Below are 20,043 nucleotides of genomic sequence, written 5' to 3'. Positions count from 1 at the left end.
GCCGGCCCGAGGGACACGCCGGCTCGGCGCCGGCCCGAGGGACACGCCGGCTCGGCGCCGGCCCGAGGGACACGCCGGCTCGGCGCCGGCCCGAGGGACACGCCGGCTCGGCGCCGGCCCGAGGGACACGCCGGCTCGGCGCCGGCCCGAGGGACACGCCGGCTCGGCGCCGGCCCGAGGGACACGCCGGCTCGGCGCCGGCCCGAGGGACACGCCGGCTCGGCGCCGGCCCGAGGGACACGCCGGCTCGGCGCCGGCCCGAGGGACACGCCGGCTCGGCGCCGGCCCGAGGGACACGCCGGCTCGGCGCCGGCCCGAGGGACACGCCGGCTCGGCGCCGGCCCGAGGGACACGCCGGCTCGGCGCCGGCCCGAGGGACACGCCGGCTCGGCGCCGGCCCGAGGGACACGCCGGCTCGGCGCCGGCCCGAGGGACACGCCGGCTCGGGGCCGGCCCGAGGGACACGCCGGCTCGGCGCCGGCCCGAGGGACACGCAACAATCTACAAAACTTAAAAGCTGAAGAACTCAAAAAAACAATGTACAACTGCAAAACAATCTTGAGGTTTGTCCAGTTAAACTCCAGCGGTAAAGAAGAAAGAACTTGCATTTATATAGCACATTTCATGATCTCGGGGCTTCCCAAGGCACTTCACAGCCAATGAAGTACTTTTGACGTGTAGTCACTGTTGAAATGTGGGGAAATGCGGAGCCAATTTGCCAACAGCAAGGTCACACAAACAGCAGAGAGATAATTATCAGATGATCTGTTTTAGTGATGTTGGTTGAGGGATAAATGTTGCACAGGACATTAGGGAGAACTCCCCTCCTCTTCTTCGAATAGTGCCATGGGATCCGAGGGGGCAGGTGCGGCCTTGGTTTAACGTCTCATCCGAAAGACGACCCCTCCGACAGTGCAGCACTCCCTCGGTGCTGCACTGGAGTGTCAGCCTGGATTACATAGAAACATAGAAAAATTCATGGCACAGAAGGCGGCCATTTGGCCCATCATGTCTGTGTCGTAAAAGAGCTACCCTGCCTAATCCCACTTTCCAGCATTTGGTCCATAGCCTTGTAGATTACGACACTTCAAGTGCACATCCAAGTACTTTTTAAATGTGATGAAGGTTTCTGCCTCTACCACCCTTTCAGGTTGAGTTCCAGATCCCTACCACCCTCTGGGTCAAAAGTTTTTCCTCAGCTCCTTCTACCAATCACTTTAAATCTATGCCCCCTGGTTATTGACCTCTCTGCTGAGGGAAATAGGTCCTTCCCGTTCACTCTATCTAGATCCCTCATAATTTTATACACCTCAATTAAATCACCTCTCAGCCGCCTCTGTTCCAAAGAAAACAACCCCAGTCTATCCAATCTTTCCTCATAGCTAAAATCCTCCAGCCCTGGCAACATCCTCATAAATCTCCTCTGCACCCTCTCTAGTGCAATCACATCTTTCCTGTAATGTGGTGACCAGAACTGTACGCAGTACTCAAGCTGTGGCCTAACTAGTGTTTTATACAATTCTAGCATAACCTCCCTGCTCTTATATTCTGTGCCTTGGCTAATAAAGGAAATATCCCGTATGCCTTCTTAACCACCTTATCTACCTAGCCTGCTACCTTCAGAGATCTGTGGACATGCACTCCAAGGTCTCTCTCTTCCTTAACACCTCTCAGTATCCTCCCATTTATTGTGTATTCCCTTGCCTTGTTTGACCTCCCCAAATGCATTACCTCACACTTCTCTGGATTGAATTCCATTTGCCACTTTTCTGCCCACCTGACCAGTCCATTGATATCTTCCTGCAGTCTATAGCTTTTGTTCTCACTATCAACCCCACGGCCAATTTTTGTATCATCTGCCAACTTCTTAATCACGTCCCCTACGTTTAAGTCCAAATCATTAATATATACCACAAAAAGGAAGGGACCCAGCACTGAGCCCTGTGGAACCCCACTGGAAACAGCTTTCCAGTCACAATAACGCCCATCGACCATTACCCTTTGCTTCCTGCCACTGAGCCAATTTTGAATCCAATTTGCCACTTTCCCTTGGGTCCCAAGGACTTGTACTTTTTTGACCAGTCTGCCATGTGGGACCTTGTCAAAAGCCTTGCTAAAATCCATGTACATCAAACGCACTTTCCTCATCGACCTCCTGGTTACCTCCTCAAAAAATTCAATCAAGTTAGTCAGACACAATCTTCCCTTAACAAATCCATGTTGATTGTCCTTGATTAATCAGTGTCTTTCTAAATGACGGTTTATACTGTCCCTCAGAATTGATTCCAATAATTTGTTAAATTATGGGCTCAATTCTTTGGAGTGGGATTTGAACCCACAGGAACATAGGAACAGGAGGAGGCCATTCAGCCCCTCAAACTTATTCCGCCATTCAATGAGATCATGGCTGATCTGTGACCTAACTCCATATACCCGCTTTAGCCCCATATCCCTTAATACCTTTGGTTAACAAAAAAATCTATCAATCTCCAGATTTAAAATTAACAATTGAGCTAGCATCAACTGTTGTTTGCGGAAGAGAGATCCAAACTTCTACCACCCTTTGCGTGTAGAAATGTTTCCTAACTTCATTCCTGAAAGTCCTGGCTCTAATTTTTAGGCTATGTCCCCTAGCCCTAGACTCCCCAACCAGTGAAAATGTAAATGCAAGTTGTTGCATTCCATATGGGACAAATCTGCAACACCAGCCTGCTCACTTTTACTGTGTTGAGATGACTACAGGGACAAAGGGTCGGGTAGAGCGAACTATCTGAAAAGAAAATCTGAATCAATCAGGCGAAACATCAGAGCTCTGGTAATCAACATGGACAATGCACAGTTCAATAGAACGTCAAATGACATCATGGTGCCTGTGAATTCCCTAACACCAGGCTGTCAGAATCAAACACTAACCACACGCAAATCTGATACTTTTCATGTTTGGGGCTAAACTGGCCTCAGTGTAGAACTGAATTGGTTTCACAGGCTAAAAAAAGCAGGGCATCATGTGAATGATGCAAAGAACACCCAGATCATAAATGACTGAACCCAAATGTTTTCTGAAACGGGGATGCAGGCCTCTAAGAATTTATTTAAAAATAGGGCCAGTGACACACCCCTTACCCCACCAGGCTGCCTGCTGTGAGGGATGGATTGAGTTTCCTCTTCGTGACCAAGGATGTTTCTGTGTTCAAACGACCTTGAGACTAAACCATGAGTCAGGGAAATGTTATAGCAGGTCACCCTGACCCTGCTTTTTAATCCAAACCACTTCCTTTCCTCACCTGTACGCTTTTGACATTTGATATCTGACCTTCTCACATTCACATTAAAGTTAACCAGTGCTTCTGCTCAGGTTCCAGCACTCCTGTTGTACATTTAACATCAGTGTCAAGTAAAGCTGTGTTGATTGTTCAATGACAAAATCTTACGCTACTGTGGCAGTCTTGACCAAATTTTAATGTTGACCTTACATGTGATATACTGAACAATCCGACCCCTGAACCGGGGGGGGGGGAAAGAAACTGTCTTTGAGCCCCTCCCACATACCAGCTGGTTATGTAGTAATACCGGCAGAGAATTGGCAGTGGCTTAGAACCTCAACCCAGCAGGCGGGGGAGGGGTGGGAACAAAGCAACTAAAAGCCAACAAGAAAAAATGCAAGAGAAATTCAAAACACACGAGCAAATCCACTGAACTGAGGCGCTTTATATTTTAAAAGGAAAATTAAATGAAAATCTAATTTTGTTCCATCTGCCACCCCAAGGGCCAACTGGAAACCTGTGGCTGTGAAGTTTCCTTCTCACCATCAGGCTAGGGGCAAGTCTGGCATTTTAACCTCTCAGAACAGGCCCACATTTGGCTCGGTCATTTGGCTTGATTACGCAGCAGCTGCTGATTCAGTGTCAGAGCAAATCCGCAGCTGCTCCATTTTATACATGTATCCTGTCTACGAGTCCTCCACATAGACAGACAATTTCTGTACACCAAACCCCAGAGGCACAGCATCAGGACTCAAACTCCATCATGCTGTCTCTTGCATTTTCCCTTTGTATCTCCTTCCAGTTTCTAGTCAGAGAGACATGCAGAAGGCCCACTTTCATGCCTTTGCCAATGCCAACATCAAGTCAGCCAAGTCACAAGTGTGATCTTGTGTATCAGGAGCAGTTTCGGGTATGGTAGTGTGGTGGTTACGATGCTGGATTGATAAGCCCGAGGTCAGGAGTTCAACTCCACCAGAGCACATTCTGAGTTAGCTGTGGGGGAAGAAGTGACCATGAAAGCTGTTGCTTTTGTTGTATAAACCCAACTGATTCACCATCGTCCTTCATGAAGGGTTCCTGCCACCTCTACCCTGTCTGGCCTGCCTGTGACCCCAGTGCACACTATATGGTTGGCTCTTAATACCCTGAGGGCAACTAGGGATGGGCAATAAATGCAAACTTCCCAGCATCACGCCCACCTCCCCCCAACCGAACAGAGAACAATGTGCACTTTCCTCCTCTGTGGCCATCCCCACAGTGTAAATGGGGTAGGTACCCAGTACAAAGCAAGACTGTGTCTAGCAGAGGTGGTTCTGAAACATAGATAAGACAGAAAATCAATGAGAAAGACCTATAACCTGTTCCACCCCTCCCTGTAACATCCAAATCAGACACCCACCCCTTGCAGTAATCACATACATCCTCTTACCCCAAGACACAGTTGCCTGCACCTGCACTAATCTAAACAACGGGAATTAGACTCATTAGGAACTTTTATATTGGGTTTAGTGGGGTTAGGGCCATTGCTCCCCTTGCATGGATCACACACAGCTCGCAGCAATCCCAAAGAACATTTGCTGGATTCTCTAAGACCAGCGGCTGCAACATCTCCTAAACCTAATATAAAAGCAGCTATTGAAACAAACAATCTTCTCTCCATTTTCCCCTGATCTCATACAAACAACTTTTTCCCTCAACACAAACAAGCTCATCAGCTCCTTCCCACTGACCTCATGGAGATGGGAAATTTGGCCATCAGCGCCCATTTTTCTTATTGCAATTATTTTCCTATATTTTTTTCCTCTGCCTTCTCTTGCTGGGTACGATTCTACCAGTGCTGGCACCTTGCTCAAATAGCCATTCTTCATGTACGAGCCCAAATTATGGGCGTCAGCAGATTATTTGACTACAGGGGCATTACACAGTGTCTGTCCTCACCTGACATCCACACAGATACGCTTTCCACAGAGTCACTGGATAAGGGGAACCCTGCCTGAATTTTCCAGGGGCACGAAGGTCAATTAGTGAAACCCAATTGCAACCAGGTAGAAAGTAAGAAAACGTTGATAGAAATGTTGTAATTTATAAAATGGTGCACCTAATGGTAAATCTCCTTTTCACAAAGGCAACAGTGTGGGAAAACTCCCCCTTTATAGCGGAAGGGAAGCTCAGAGAAGGCATTAACTGCTCATTGACATCATCGCAAAAATAAAATGCGAATCACAGATTTGTTACCTTTTAAAATTCGAAACCTTCAGATCTGCCTTGCTGGAGGTCCCTCACATCAAGTCTCCTTCCATCCCCCATGAAAACAGAGAATGGATCAGCTGATGTTACTGACAAGGTGCAGCAGCTTCATGCTTGAGCGGCTCCATTTATTTTAATGGAGAGCATAAATATGGACTGGCCTGGGAGCCAATCTTGAGACAACCAAACTCAAAGAATGCCGTATACACAGTATCAGCCTGAATTCGTCCACTGAGCTACAGATTGAGTGCACTCAATGAGGCTCGCAGACTGGGCAACTTTCAATCTCAATGGAAACAAAACAGACTGAGGAATCAGTGTTCAATGTTAACGTACAACCCATGGTCTGCTCCTCCTTGAAATGAAAGTGTCTGTCACTCACCATACATTTTTCCTTCATCTGACAGGATAATTTTCCGCCTGCCACATGGTGGGTAGATGGCCAGTGCCTCCTGGAAGCTCTGCTCGATGTCAGGACTCCACACTCCCTCTGCATCGCTGTCCAAACTCTTGTCGATTGAATGGCTCATTGTTTCGGAGCCGTGGTCAGGGCTTGCGCCCTCACTCCAGCCGTTTGTCTCTATTTTACTTGTTATGGGGTCTCCAAGCTGCAGCTTGGAGGGCAGCACAGGACGGCTGAGAGAAAAAAGAAAAACAATTTCAGGAACTGATAAATGAAGTTGAATAGATGCAGTTCAACATCAAAAGGGCTTGTGCCATCTCATTGGGGTTGCTGGGGACATAATACTCATCTCAGGGCTCGGCTAGTCCAGCTGCTTACATCCCCATTTGTAAGTTATTTTTATTCCTTCTCCTTTGACCTCCATCTTCCCTTCCCACCTACCCTTTATGATGAGGTTCTGTAATTAACTGGCAGGAGGAGCACAAGAGTGGAAGAGGGGAAAACTCAGAGACACTGATTGGGAGGGGCAATGGAACAGTGAGAAAGAGCGATTTGGGTAAGAAAGAGACACACACCCAGACACTGGATTGGCAGGTGAGAAATGATCAGTGAATTAATGGTTCTTGGAATAATTTTATACTTTTGCCCTAAACATCTACCTTCCTGATCTTCATCACAGGCCACTGCAGGCCACTTTTCAATAGCTGTGTTTTTATGTTGACACGGAGGAGTTTGCACAGCCCTCTGTGAAATTTCACACTTACACGTGGAATTCCAAAGCTGCAGCCTGAAGCAGCACCAGACTCAGGATGGGAAAATCATCCAACATATCAAAAGCATGTCAACAAAGTACATGGACATATCCCCACACACTGAGTGTAGTATTCACCACATACACAGGGAATCTCAAGGAAGGGGAAAGGATTTCTCCATTAGAGTTAGGGGTTTCTGAGTATATATAAAAATTAACTAACCCAGGAGGGTGGCGAGTCTGTAACCTTTCAGGCCTGTATGGCTTAGTCACACTGGGCAACATCTTTGTCAAATGAGCCAACAGGGAACCTGTTGCGGCGAATGTTGCTGCAAGTTCATAGAATCATAGAAGTTACAACATGGAAACAGGCCCTTCGGCCCAACATGTCCATGTCGCCCAGTTTATACCACTAAGCTAGTCCCAATTTCCTGCAATTGTCTTGAGTTTATTTTAGTTCTCCCCACAGTATATCATTTTAAATAATGGAAACCTGCAAGAGATCTAGTGAAAGATTTGGCCACTTCACAACTTAAAACTTTTGATCTCAAAAGTTCATGATTTTGTCTGATTTTTAAAATTTAGTTATTATCCTGTAACACTGTTCCTATTTCTATCTATCTATCCACTATCACATATTCCCAAGTGCTCAGCTTCTTGGAGGCAATGTTTGTCCCATTTGAGAATTTCCATGACAAGTGTTTACACAGGGCCCTTTGGTTTCCTGCGACATTCATGTCATTTATTTTAATGATGAAAGGTGAATGGAATTCCTTCAATGAGATTCAAACCAATTGTGCAGCAAAGCTTGGCCATTGCCATTCCATCATCAAAATGCTGTAACAGACAATCATATCCATTGACTGCAACACAAAGGCAGGATTGACTGTCAAATGTGAGACAAATAGTTTCAGCACTGTCTGCAGACTGGCATCAGTTGGCAACAGTCTTTAGTGAGTGGCATCAGTGGGTAAGAGAAGAGAGATAGTCTACACTAAACTGGTGAAAACAAACACTCTCATTTCCATAGACATCAGGGTCAAGGGTGTCTGTAACATGCTATGATTCTATGCAACACATGCACACAACTGTTGACACTTCTCAGCACATTGAATGCAGCACTTGGCACCGGTGTGAGATGACTAGTTCATAACCAACCACCAGAATACGACATGCTGACAAAACAGAAGCCAATGGTTATTCTCTCCCACCGCCTCACCCATTTCTTTTGGGTGGGAAAATTCATTAAACGTTTTCTCCCTACAATTACAGCAGAAATGAATCACTGCAGATGGCACAGAAGAGGTAATGTATAGATTTTGATGGGCAAGCAGCACGCTTGTGGCTGGACTGTCCACATCCTGAATTTCAAAAGAATTTTTAAAGGTTTCCACTTTGAAAACAAATCAACTTGGAAAACAAATTTTTACACAGAAAAGGTTTGAATAAGATTTTTAAAAATATATATGTTGCTTTTCAAACTACAGTGTATCCACGTAAGTTTTAAAAAGTCACTGCGATGATAGGTGGTTAATATGCTAATGAGCTAGATTTGATGTTGTTTCCTCATGGACTGTAAATAATAAGCAATAGATGAGCCTGTCTCAGCAAGTGATAAACATCTCATACCCATTGTGTTGAGAGCTCTCAACTTCCTTTTAGCTGAGAACGGAGGGAGATTTTTAAAAAAGTGACCGAGATACAGACACAAGAAAAGGTCACTCGCTTTTTTAAAATGGAATGCTGCAAGGTCAGGACCTGTAAAGGAGTTAGAATACAGGAGAGTAGTTAAAAGTTACTTTGTTTAAGTCAAAACAAGATGACACACTGATCTGGGGAAGTTTAGCGTGTTCATTATTTTGTATTATTACATGAAGACAAGTTATACTGGTTGAACTATGTGAATCTGATCATAACTGTTGCTTTATATATTCACTCACTATGAAATAAAGCAGCTTAATCATTCATATGTGATTCATCTCACCAAATATTTTCTCAATCTGCCTTCAAAGAGGTTTAAGAAACATAAATGCAAATGACTCGAATATTCGGTTAGGATCACAAGGGGGATAACTACTGTTACATCCCTGGGTTACATGGTTGTATAGTTAGACATTGAGCAGTACAGGTACAGGCTAAACGCAAGATGCCCAGACCGGCTATGGGAGTGGCCATACTGCTGTACAGAGACAATATCTAAAACAAGACTTGAAATTTGTAACACTCCATTAGATTTCACTGGAAGTAGACATTTTTTAAAAAAATTAAAAACTAAATTTCTAAACTGTGATTGCACTTGAATATTTCAAAAGAAAAGTAAACTGATTTGGAAGATACTTTGAATGTTAGCCATACATAGACGAGGTCGGTGGTGGGGGGAACTTTACTGCCAAAAACAGGTGGGTTGGGGGCGGATGGGTAGTTAAATATTTGACTTTTGGAGCGGGACCGCATCCCAGCTCCAACGTGCCCTCTTCCAGGTTTAATGGAGGAGTGCTTGGATGCAATCGAGTAACCTACTCACCGCATTCGAGATCTTAGTTAGTTCAAGCAGGCGGGTAGTTATCAGAGCAATTAACGTCCTTATGAGATGTTAATCAGGACTTTTAAAATTGATTTTAACAGACCTTTGAATGTAACGTCTCCAGCACGGGTTTCCCGGGGCCCGTGAATCTCACCAGTGAAACAGAGGCGAGAAGGGCTGGATCGTGAGGTAAGTGCCTTTGTTGCACTGCTTGTGGGCCAGGAGCAGGAGTGTTTCCTCCAGGCCCAACAGGCTTACCTGTCGCGATCAGCCGAACCCCCCCGCGATGTCCGACAACCACCCCCCAACCCCCGATGTCCGAGACCCCCAACCCCGATGAACGATTTTTCACCTCCCCAATGATCATTGACTGCTCACCTTCTTCCCCCCCACCACCGCGATAGCCCCCCAATCCAACCCCCAAATATCACAATCTCTCCCCGACAAACCCCGAAGACTCTGGTCTCTCCTCAGCTACTTTGCTACCCAACAGGCAGTCAGCCTGTCAATCATGCTGGCTGCGGGGCATGAAACCCAGAAGTAAAATTTTTATCCTTCAATTAAGTTGCAATCACAGATTCCGACCCGCTAACTCCACTTCCAGGTTTCGTGTCCGATAAACTTCCTCCCCGCTCTCTTCCCAGCTCCATGTTAAAATCCCGGCCGAGGTGTTTTGTGACTGACTCCCCTCCCTCTTCTCTATCTGTACACAGAATAGGAGAGGCAGGGCAGGCCATAAACAAACAGGGCTCCAGCTGCATTAACATTAGCTTTTTCATTAAAGGAGTGCAGGCTCTACCTTCACCAACTACATTCTTTAGTATAAATACCCAAATGCTCAAGGAACTGATGGTATTGTAGACCTTTGGAATTGGGGACTATGAATATACTAGTCAAGTAAATAGAGCTGGTTCTAGTAAATGTGGTGAGGCACGTCTTGTTTATATTGTCTGGTGCAGTGCGGCGATATGCAACACTGTCTGGATGTACTCTGGGTGGGGGACTTCAATGTCCATCACCAAGAGAGGCTTGGTAATACCACTACTGACCGAGCCCTGAAGGACATAGCTGCCAGACTGGGCCTGCGGCAGGTGGTGAGCGAACCAACACGAGGGAAAAACTTACTTGACCTCGTCCTCACCAATCTACCTGTCGCAGATGCATCTGTCCATTACAGTATTGGTAGGAGTGACCACCGCACAGTCCTCGTGGAGACGAGCAGCTCAAAACTGGGCATCCATGAGGCGCTGTGGGCCATCAGAGCAGCAGAATTGTATTCCAGCACAATCTGTAACCTCATGGCCTGGCATATTCCTCACTCTACCATTACCAACAAGCCAGGGGATCAACCCTGGTTCAACGAGGAGTGTAGAAGAGCATGCCAGGAGCAGCACCAGGCATACCTAAAAATGAGGTGCCAACCTGGTGAAGCTACAACTCAGGACTACATGCATGCTAAACAGCAAAAGCAACATGCTATAGACAGAGCTAAGCGATTCCACAACCAACGGATCAGATCAAAGCTCTGCAGTCCTGCCACATCCAGTCGTGAATGGTGGTGGACAATTAAACAACTAACGGGAGGAGGAGGCTCTGCAAACATCTCCATCCTCAATGATGGCGGAGTCCAGCACGTGAGTGCAAAAGACAAGGCTGATGCGTTTGCAACCATCTTCAGCCAGAAGTGCCGAGTGGATGATCCATCCCAGCCTCCTCCCGATATCCCCACCATCACAGTCTTCAGCCAATTCGATTCACTCCACGTGATATCAAGAAACGGCTGAGTGTACTGGATACAGCAAAGGCTATGGGCCCCGACAACATCCCGGCTGTAGTGCTGAAGACTTGTGCTCCAGAACTAGCCGCGCCTCTAGCCAAGCTGATCCAGTACAGTTACAACACTGGCATCTACCTGACAATGTGGAAAATTGCCCAGGTATGTCCTGTCCACAATGGGCAGGACAAATCCAATCTGGCCAATTACCGCCCCATCAGTCTACTCTCAATCACCAGCCAAGTGATGGAAGGTGTCGTGGACAGTGCTATCAAGCAGCACTTACTCACCAATAAACTGCTCGCCGATGCTCAGTTTGTGTTCCGCCAGGACCACTCGGCTCCAGACCTCATTACAGCCTTGGTCCAAACATGGGGAAAAGAGCTGAATTCCAGAGGTGAGGTGAGAGTGACTGCCCTTGACATCAAGGCAGCATTTGACTGAGTGTGGCACCAAGGAGCCCTAGTAACATTGAAGTCAATGGGAATCAGGGGGAAAACTCTGCAGTGGCTGGAGTCATACCTAGCACAAAGGAAGATGGTAGTGGTTGTTGGAGGCCAATCATCTCAGCCCCAGGACATTGCTGCAGGAGTTCCTCAGGGCAGTGTCCTCAGCCCAGCCATCTTCAGCTGCTTCATCAATGACCTTCCCTCCATCATAAGGTCAGAAATGGGGATGTTCGCTGATGATTGCACAGTGTTCAGTTCCATTTGTAACCCTTCAAATAATGAAGTAGTCCGAGCCCGCATGCAGCAAGACCTGGACAACATCCAGGCTTGGGCTCATAAGTGGCAAGTAACATTCACCCCAGATAAGTGCCAGGCAATGACCATCTCCAACAAGAGAGAGTCTAACCACCTCCCCTTGACATTCAACGGCATTACCATCGCCGAATCCCCCACCATCAACATCCTGGGGGTCACCATTGACCAGAAACTTAACTGGACCAGCCATATAAATACTGTGGCTATAAGAGCAGGTCAGAGGCTGGGTATTCTGCGGCGAGTGACTCACCTCCTGACTCCCCAAAGCTTTTCCACCATCTATAAAGGCACAAGTCAGGAGTGTGATGGAATACTCTCCACTTGCCTGGATGAGTGCAGCTCCAACAACACTCAAGAAGCTCGACACCATCCAGGACAAAGCAGCCCGCTTGATTGGCACCCCATCCACCACCCTAAACATTCACTCCCTTCACCACCGGCGCACTGTGGCTGCAGTGTGTACCATCCACAGGATGCACTGCCGCAACTCAACAAGGCTTCTTCGACAGCTCCTCCCAAACCCGCGACCTCTACCACCTAGAAGGACAAGAGCAGCAGGTACATGGGAACAACACCACCTGCACGTTCCCCTCCAAGTCACACGCCATCCCGACTTGGAAATATATCACCATTCCTTCATCGTCGCTGGGTCAAAATCCTGGAACTCCCTTCCTAACAGCACTGTGGGAGAACTGTCACCACACGGACTGCAGCGGTTCAAGAAGGCGGCTCACCACCACCTTCTCGAGGGCAATTAGGGATGGGCAATAAATGCCAGCCTCGCCAGCGACGCCCACATCCCATGGACGAATAAAAAAAAATGCCACACTGTCTGGTGCAGTGCAGTATATCAGAGTTGGACAGGGATATTATAGAAAGCGTGCTTTATACACATGGCTGAGCTTGTTTGGCTAATCAGTACCACTACTGGGGGGGGGGCGGGGGGGGGGGGAAATCCTCGAGACCAATACGCTTTAATGTTTTGTGATGCTCTTAATTTATTCCCTCAAACTGTTCCTACCCCCCAGTGACCGACCTGTCCCCACCAGTATGTCACCCTGGTGTTATATAACCCAAAACGTTCTCTTCAGAGACAGAGTCTAAAGTTGTATTGCTGAATGCTTTTCACGGTATGAAATTTTCACACACTCACCATACCCTTTACTGAAACCCTAGTTACAGCATATATCTGAGTGTTCCAGCAAGACCCTAACTGAATAGTTCTGAAGGGCATTGTGAAGAAATTATTTTTACAGTCAGTCCTTCTTTAGCATCTCTCTCGTTTAGAACAGCTGCTGTCCAGGCTCACACCACCTGTTGCAGATCTTAATGGGCACGGTAAAAGCAAGGCCTGTTGAGTAGGCTGACAACTGGCACAGACCCACATCTCCCATCGAGCATCAGGACCTCACACCGACAGCTGCCTGCTGATGTCATTTGCTTTCTTTACGTGAAAAAAAACCTCAATGACTTGTTTAAAACTTGTAGAAAATTCTTAAATAAAGATTAAAGTAAATGTAAAAGCATCTTTTTTTAAAGTGCTGGCAGAGAAATGGGCATTGAACTTATGGGGTAGATGCGCTACAACTGTGGGGTATACAAACAACTGAAAACAGCTCTGATTATATAACTGCAATTCAGAGTATTTGTTTGGAAATGTGTTGATGTAATAATTGATGTGGATAAGTGCACAGCCACAATCTAACAGAGGCAAGGGTATCTGGTAAATTGCCTTGTAGGACATTTTTGCAGTTTAATAAAAATATACCAGTCATGATGTCACTGTCCCATCAACCAGACTAATCACCTTTGAAAAAGGTTGTCTGAAATATTGCCAAAATCTAAACATCCCATTGATAAAGTTCCACAGACAGCTGCTGGATCAGTTCGATGGTTACAGCCCTGTTTTCAGAGCAAACAGTTGCTACCTGTACTAGGAATAGAGCCGTTCTGAAACTCCTGCTGATGACAATAAACATTTTATTTACTACTGCAGGGAAGGGAAAATATTACAGCAGGCGTTGATTGTCTGCCTGTTTGTCCCTCCTTTCTTTCCCTCCCAGCTCCAACACACAGCCCTGCTCCTGCCCCAGCACACCGGCCCTGCCCCTGCCCCAGCCCCAGCACACCGGCCCTGCCCCTGCCCCAGCCCCAGCACACCGGCCCTGCCCCAGCCCCAGCACACCGGCCCTGCCCCTGCCCCTGCCCCAGCACACCGGCCCTGCCCCAGCCCCAGCACACCGGCCCTGCCCCAGCCCCAGCACACCGGCCCTGCCCCAGCCCCAGCCCCAGCACACCGGCCCTGCCCCTGCCCCTGCCCCAGCCCCAGCACACCGGCCCTGCCCCTGCCCCTGCCCCAGCACACCGGCCCTGCCCCTGCCCCTGCCCCAGCACACCGGCCCTGCCCCTGCCCCTGCCCCAGCACACTGGCCCTGCCCCTGCCCCTGCCCCAGCACACCGGCCCTGCCCCTGCCCCAGCACACCGGCCCTGCCCCTGCCCCAGCACACCGGCCCTGCCCCTGCCCCAGCACACCGGCCCTGCCCCTGCCCCAGCACACCGGCCCTGCCCCTGCCCCTGCCCCAGCCCCAGCACACCGGCCCTGCCCCTGCCCCAGCACACCGGCCCTGCCCCTGCCCCAGCACACCGGCCCTGCCCCTGCCCCAGCACACCGGCCCTGCCCCTGTCCCTGCCCCAGCACACCGGCCCTGCCCCTGCCCCTGCCCCAGCACACCGGCCCTGCCCCTGTCCCTGCCCCAGCACACCGGCCCTGCCCCTGCCCCTGCCCCAGCCCCAGCACACCGGCCCTGCCCCTGCCCCAGCACACCGGCCCTGCCCCTGCCCCAGCACACTGGCCCTGCCCCTGCCCCTGCCCCAGCACACTGGCCCTGCCCCTGCCCCTGCCCCAGCACACTGGCCCTGCCCCTGCCCCTGCCCCAGCACACCGGCCCTGCCCCTGCCCCAGCACACCGGCCCTGCCCCTGCCCCTGCCCCAGCACACTGGCCCTGCCCCTGCCCCTGCCCCAGCACACCGGCCCTGCCCCTGCCCCTGCCCCAGCACACCGGCCCTGCCCCTGCCCCTGCCCCAGCACACTGGCCCTGCCCCTGCCCCTGCCCCAGCACACTGGCCCTGCCCCTGCCCCTGCCCCAGCACACTGGCCCTGCCCCTGCCCCAGCACACCAGCCCTGCCCCTGCCCCAGCACACCGGCCCTGCCCCTGCCCCTGCCCCAGCCCCAGCACACCGGCCCTGCCCCTGCCCCAGCACACCGGCCCTGCCCCTGCCCCAGCACACCGGCCCTGCCCCTGCCCCAGCACACCGGCCCTGCCCCTGCCCCAGCACACCGGCCCTGCCCCTGCCCCAGCCCCAGACCTCCTTCCATCTTTTCCTGCATGCTGCATAACTAGCTGTTCACATCAGAACTTCGATTCCTCAATCAGCTCACAATCTACGGGGTACGGTAGCATAGTGGTTATGTTACTGAACTAATAATCCAGAGGCCTGGACTAATAATCCAGAGTCATGAGTTCAAATCCAGCGATGGCAGCTGGGGAATTTAAATTCAATTAATTAAATAAAATCTGGAATTAAATACTAGTATCAGTAATGGTGGCCATGAAACTACCAGATTGTCGTAAACACCCATCTGGACTAATGTCCTTTAGGGAAGGAAACTTGCCGTCCTTACCCAGTCTGGCCAAAATGTGACTCCAGACCCACAGCAATGTGGTTGATTCTTAATTGCCCTCTGAAATGGCCTAGCAAGCCACTCAGTTGTAAAATCTCACTAAAAAAAAGTCACAATAAGAATAAAACCGAACGGACCACCAGGCACCGGACACGACAAAGGCAAACCAAGCCCAGTCGACCCTGCAAAGTCCTCCTCACTAACATCTGGGGACTTGTGCCAAAATTGGGAGAGCTGTCCCACAGACGAGTCAAGCAACAGCCTGACATAGCCATACTCACAGAATCATACCTTTCAGCCAACGTCCCAGACTCATCCATCACCATCCCTGGGTATGTCCTGTCCCACCGGCAGGACAGACCCACCAGAGGTGGTGGTACAGTGATATACAGTCAGGAGGGAGTGGCACTGGGAGTCCTCAACATTGACTCTAGACCCCATGAATCTCATGGCATCAGATCAAACATGGGCAAGGAAACCTCCTGCTGATTACCACCTACCGCCCTCCCTCAGCTGATGAATCAGTCCTCCTCCATGTTGAGCACCACTTGGAGGAAGCACTGAGGGTAGCAAGGGCACAGAATGGGTGGTGGGACTTCAACGTCCATCACCAAGAGTGGCTTGATAGCACCACTACTGACCGAGCTGGCTGAGTCCTGAAGGATATAGCTGCCAGACTGGGCCTGCGGCAGGTAGTGAGTGAACCAACATGAGGGAAAAACTTACTTGACCTCGTCCTCACCAATCTACCTGTTGCAAATGCATCTGTCCATGACAGTGTTGGTAGGAGTGACCACCGCATAGTCCTCATGGAGACGAAGTCCCGTCTTCGCACTGAGGACACCATCCAACATGTTGGGTAGCACTACCACCGTGCTAAATGGGATAGATTCAGAACAGATCTAGCAGCTCAAAACTGGGCATCCATGAGGCGCTGTGGGCCATCAGCACCAGCAGAATTATATTCCAGCACAATCTGTAACCTCATGGCCTGGCATATTCCTCACTCTACCATTACCAACAAGCCAGGGGATCAACCCTGGCTCAATGAGGAGTGTAGAAGAGCATGCCAGGAGCAGCACCAGGCGTACCTAAAAATGAGGTGCCAACCTGGTGAAGCTACTCAGGACTACATGCATGCTAAACAGCGGAAGCAACATGCTATAGACAGAGCTAAGCGATTCCACAACCAATGGATCAGATCAAAGCTCTGCAGTCCTGCCACATCCAGTCGTGAATGGTGGTGGACAATTAAACAACTAACGGGAGGAGGAGGCTCTGTAAACATCCCCATCCTCAATGATGGCGGAGTCCAGCACGGGAGTGCAAAAGATAAGGCTGAAGCGTTTGCAACCATCTTCAGCCAGAAGTGCCGAGTGGATGATCCATCTCGGCCTCCTCCCGATATCCTCACCATCACAGACGCCAGTCTTCAGCCAATTCGATTCACTCCACGTGATATCAAGAAACGGCTGAGTGCGCTGGATACAGCAAAGGCTATGGGCCCCGACAACATCCCGGCTGTAGTGCTGAAGACTTGTGCTCCAGAACTAGCCACGCCTCTAGCCAAGCTGTTCCAGTACAGCTACAACACTGACATCTACCCGACAATGTGGAAAATTGCCCAGGTATGTCCTGTCCACAAAAAGCAGGACAAATCCAATCCGGCCAATTACCGCCCCATCAGTCTACTCTCAATCATCAGGATGTGGAGATGCCGGTGATGGACTGGGGTTGACAATTGTAAACAATTTTACAACACCAAGTTATAGTCCAGCAATTTTATTTTAAATTCACAAGCTTTCGGAGATTTTCTCCTTCCTCAGGCAAATGTTTCAAGATCTCCTTGAAGCCTACGCATTTATACATATGTATAAATGCGTAGGCTTCAAGGAGATCTTGAAACATTTGCCTGAGGAAGGAGAAAATCTCCGAAAGCTTGTGAACTCAATCATCAGCAAAGCGATGGAAGGTGTCGTGGACAGTGCTATCAAGCGGCACTTACTCACCAACAACCTGCTCACCAATGCTCAGTTTGTGTTCCGCCAGGAGCACTCGGCTCCAGACCTCATTACAGCGTTGGTCCAAACATGGACAAAAGAGCTAAATTCCAGAGGTGAGCCGAGAGTGACTGCCCTTGACATCAAGGCAGCATTTGACCGAGTGTGGCACCAAGGAGCCCTGGTAACATTGAAGTCAATGGGAATCAGGGGGAAAACTCTCCATTGGATGGAGTCATACCTAGCAGAAAGGAAGATGGTAGTGGTTGTTGGAGGCCAATCATCTCAGCCCCAGGGCATTGCTGCAGGAGTTCCTCAGGGCAGTGTCCTGGGCCCAAACATCTTCAGCTGCTTCATCAATGACCTTCCCTCCATCATAAGGTCAGAAATGGGGATGTTCGCTGATGATTGCATAGTGTTCAGTTCCATTCACAACCCCTCAACCGAGCCCGCATGCAGCAAGACCTGGACAACATCCAGGCTTGGGCTCATAAGTGGCAAGTAACATTCGCGCCAGACAAGTGCCAGGCAATGACCATCTCCAACAAGAGAGAGTCTAACCACCTCCCCTTGACATTCAACGGCATTACCATCGCCGAATCCCCCACCATCAACATCCTGGGGATCACCATTGACCAGAAACTTAACTGTACCAGCCATATAAATACTGAGGCTGCAAGAGCAGATCAGAGGCTGGGTATTCTGCGGCGAGTGACTCACCTCCTGACTCCTCAGAGCCTTTCCACCATCTACAAGGCACAAGTCAGGAGTGTGATGGAATACTCTCCACTTGCCTGGATGAGTGCAGCTCCAACACTCAAGAAGCTCAACACCATCCAGGACAAAGCAGCCCACTTGATTGGCACCCCATCCACCACACTAAATATTCACTCCCTTCTCCACCGGCGCACTGTGGCTGCAGTGTGTACCATCCACAGGATGCACTGCAGCAACTCGCCAAGGCTTCTTCGACAGCACCTCCCAAACCCACGACCTCTACCACCTAGAAGGACAAGAGCAGCAGGTACATGGGAACAACACCACCTGCACGTTCCTCACCAAGTCACACACCATCCCGACTTGGAAATATATCGCCGTTCCTTCATCGTCGCTGGGTCAAAATCCTGGAACTCCCTTCCTAACAGCACTGTGGGAGAACCTTCACCACACGGACTGCAGCGGTTCAAGAAGGCGGCTCACCACCACCTTCTCAAGGGCAATTAGGGTTGGGCAATAAATGCCGGCCTCGCCAGCGACGCCCACATCCCATGAATAAATTTTTAAAAATCTATTTTGACTCGGCCCAATTTTCACCTTTCCATTCCCGAAGGAATTGATTTACAGCAGGACATAATTTGATGGGTGTTGTCTGCCCTCCGATACCTCACACAATGACCATTCTTTGTATGCAAGCCTAGACAGTGAGAGTTGGGCTCTCAGCGGAGCCCAATTCTGTCCTCACCCGATCTTCATTCGAGCACTTTCCAACAGGAGCCACAAGACCCAGAAACCTGGGTGACTTCTCCTTTTCCTAACTCAGGGGAACTGAGGTCGATTGTAGCTCCCCTAGTGCTCCCTCAGCTGTGATCAGCTCATCCAGCACAGATCAAGGATCTAATTGATGTTTTGAAGACTTTCCTGCGCACATCCTGCACAACTAGCGCCAAGTCAGCCCATAAATAAAAGCCAATCATGTTTTGTTATTTAAAATATTGTACATTAGTTAACATAAATGTTCTCTAACATACTTGTGGGGGGTTACTGTACTGAGAGTACGGTAGCCTCGAGTGACCAGGTTTGGAAATGTGTATGTTTGGCTACTGCTCACCAGCTGCTGAACAGATTTGGAATCTTATCTCTTTCTAAGACTTTACCAAACAGGAAACAATTTAAAGTGAGGAGGAAAACACTGGAGATTACTGCTCACAATTCAATACCAACAACTTCCTCCCTTCTCCATGTGAAGCAGAACATGGCAAAAACCTCCCCAAGGGGCAGCCTATTAACCACAAGTATACCATACAACTCAAAATGTTCATGCAGCTTAATCTCTGGAAATTAAAATGGAAAAGATTTACAATGTATTCCCAGTATATAATACTACCATGTATCAGAATTATTAGTAAAGCACATTTAAAAAATGATTTTGGTGAATTTTGTGATTATCAAACGGAGAGTCATTCCTTAGGGACAGGGAAACCTGGAATGCTAGAAAAAGTTGATCAGCAGCTTCAAAGGAAGCCGATTGCTCAAAAAAAGCCCTGAATATAAGTTTAGAATCATAGAAAGGTTGCAGCATGGAAGGAGGCCATTCGGCCCATCAAGTCCACACCAGCTCCATGCAAGAACAATCTAGCTAGTCCCACTCCCCCGCCCTTTCCCTGTAGTCCTGCAAATTTTTTCCTTTCAAGTACTTATCCAGTTCCCTTTTGAAGGCCATGATTGAATCCACCTCCACCACACCCTCGGGCAGTGCATTCCAGATCCTAACCACTCGCTGTGTAAAAAGGTTTTTCCACATGTCACCTTTGGTTCTTTTGCCAATCACCGTAAATCTATGTCCTCTGGTCCTTGACCCTTCCACCAATGGGAACAGTTTCTCTCTATCTACACCCTTCATGATTTTGAATAC

At 49.1% G+C, this 20,043-nt stretch overlaps 1 protein-coding gene across 2 annotated transcripts in view; it reads right to left on the bottom strand.

Moving 5' to 3' along the window:
• The window catches only part of LOC137305444 (transcriptional enhancer factor TEF-1-like), a 77,265-nt gene that overhangs the window by 38,295 nt on the left and 18,927 nt on the right, over nucleotides 1-20,043 (bottom strand). For both annotated transcript variants that reach the window (XM_067974264.1, XM_067974265.1), the window contains exon 3: nucleotides 5,893-6,146. In XM_067974264.1, the coding sequence (XP_067830365.1) occupies nucleotides 5,893-6,040 (148 nt within the window). In that variant the 5' untranslated portion in view covers nucleotides 6,041-6,146. The remainder of the gene's footprint in view (nucleotides 1-5,892; nucleotides 6,147-20,043) is intronic.

Source organism: Heptranchias perlo, chromosome 40, assembly GCF_035084215.1.
Source record: "Heptranchias perlo isolate sHepPer1 chromosome 40, sHepPer1.hap1, whole genome shotgun sequence".
Lineage (NCBI taxonomy): Eukaryota > Metazoa > Chordata > Chondrichthyes > Hexanchiformes > Hexanchidae > Heptranchias > Heptranchias perlo.
This window is presented reverse-complemented; position numbering and strand designations above follow the sequence as displayed.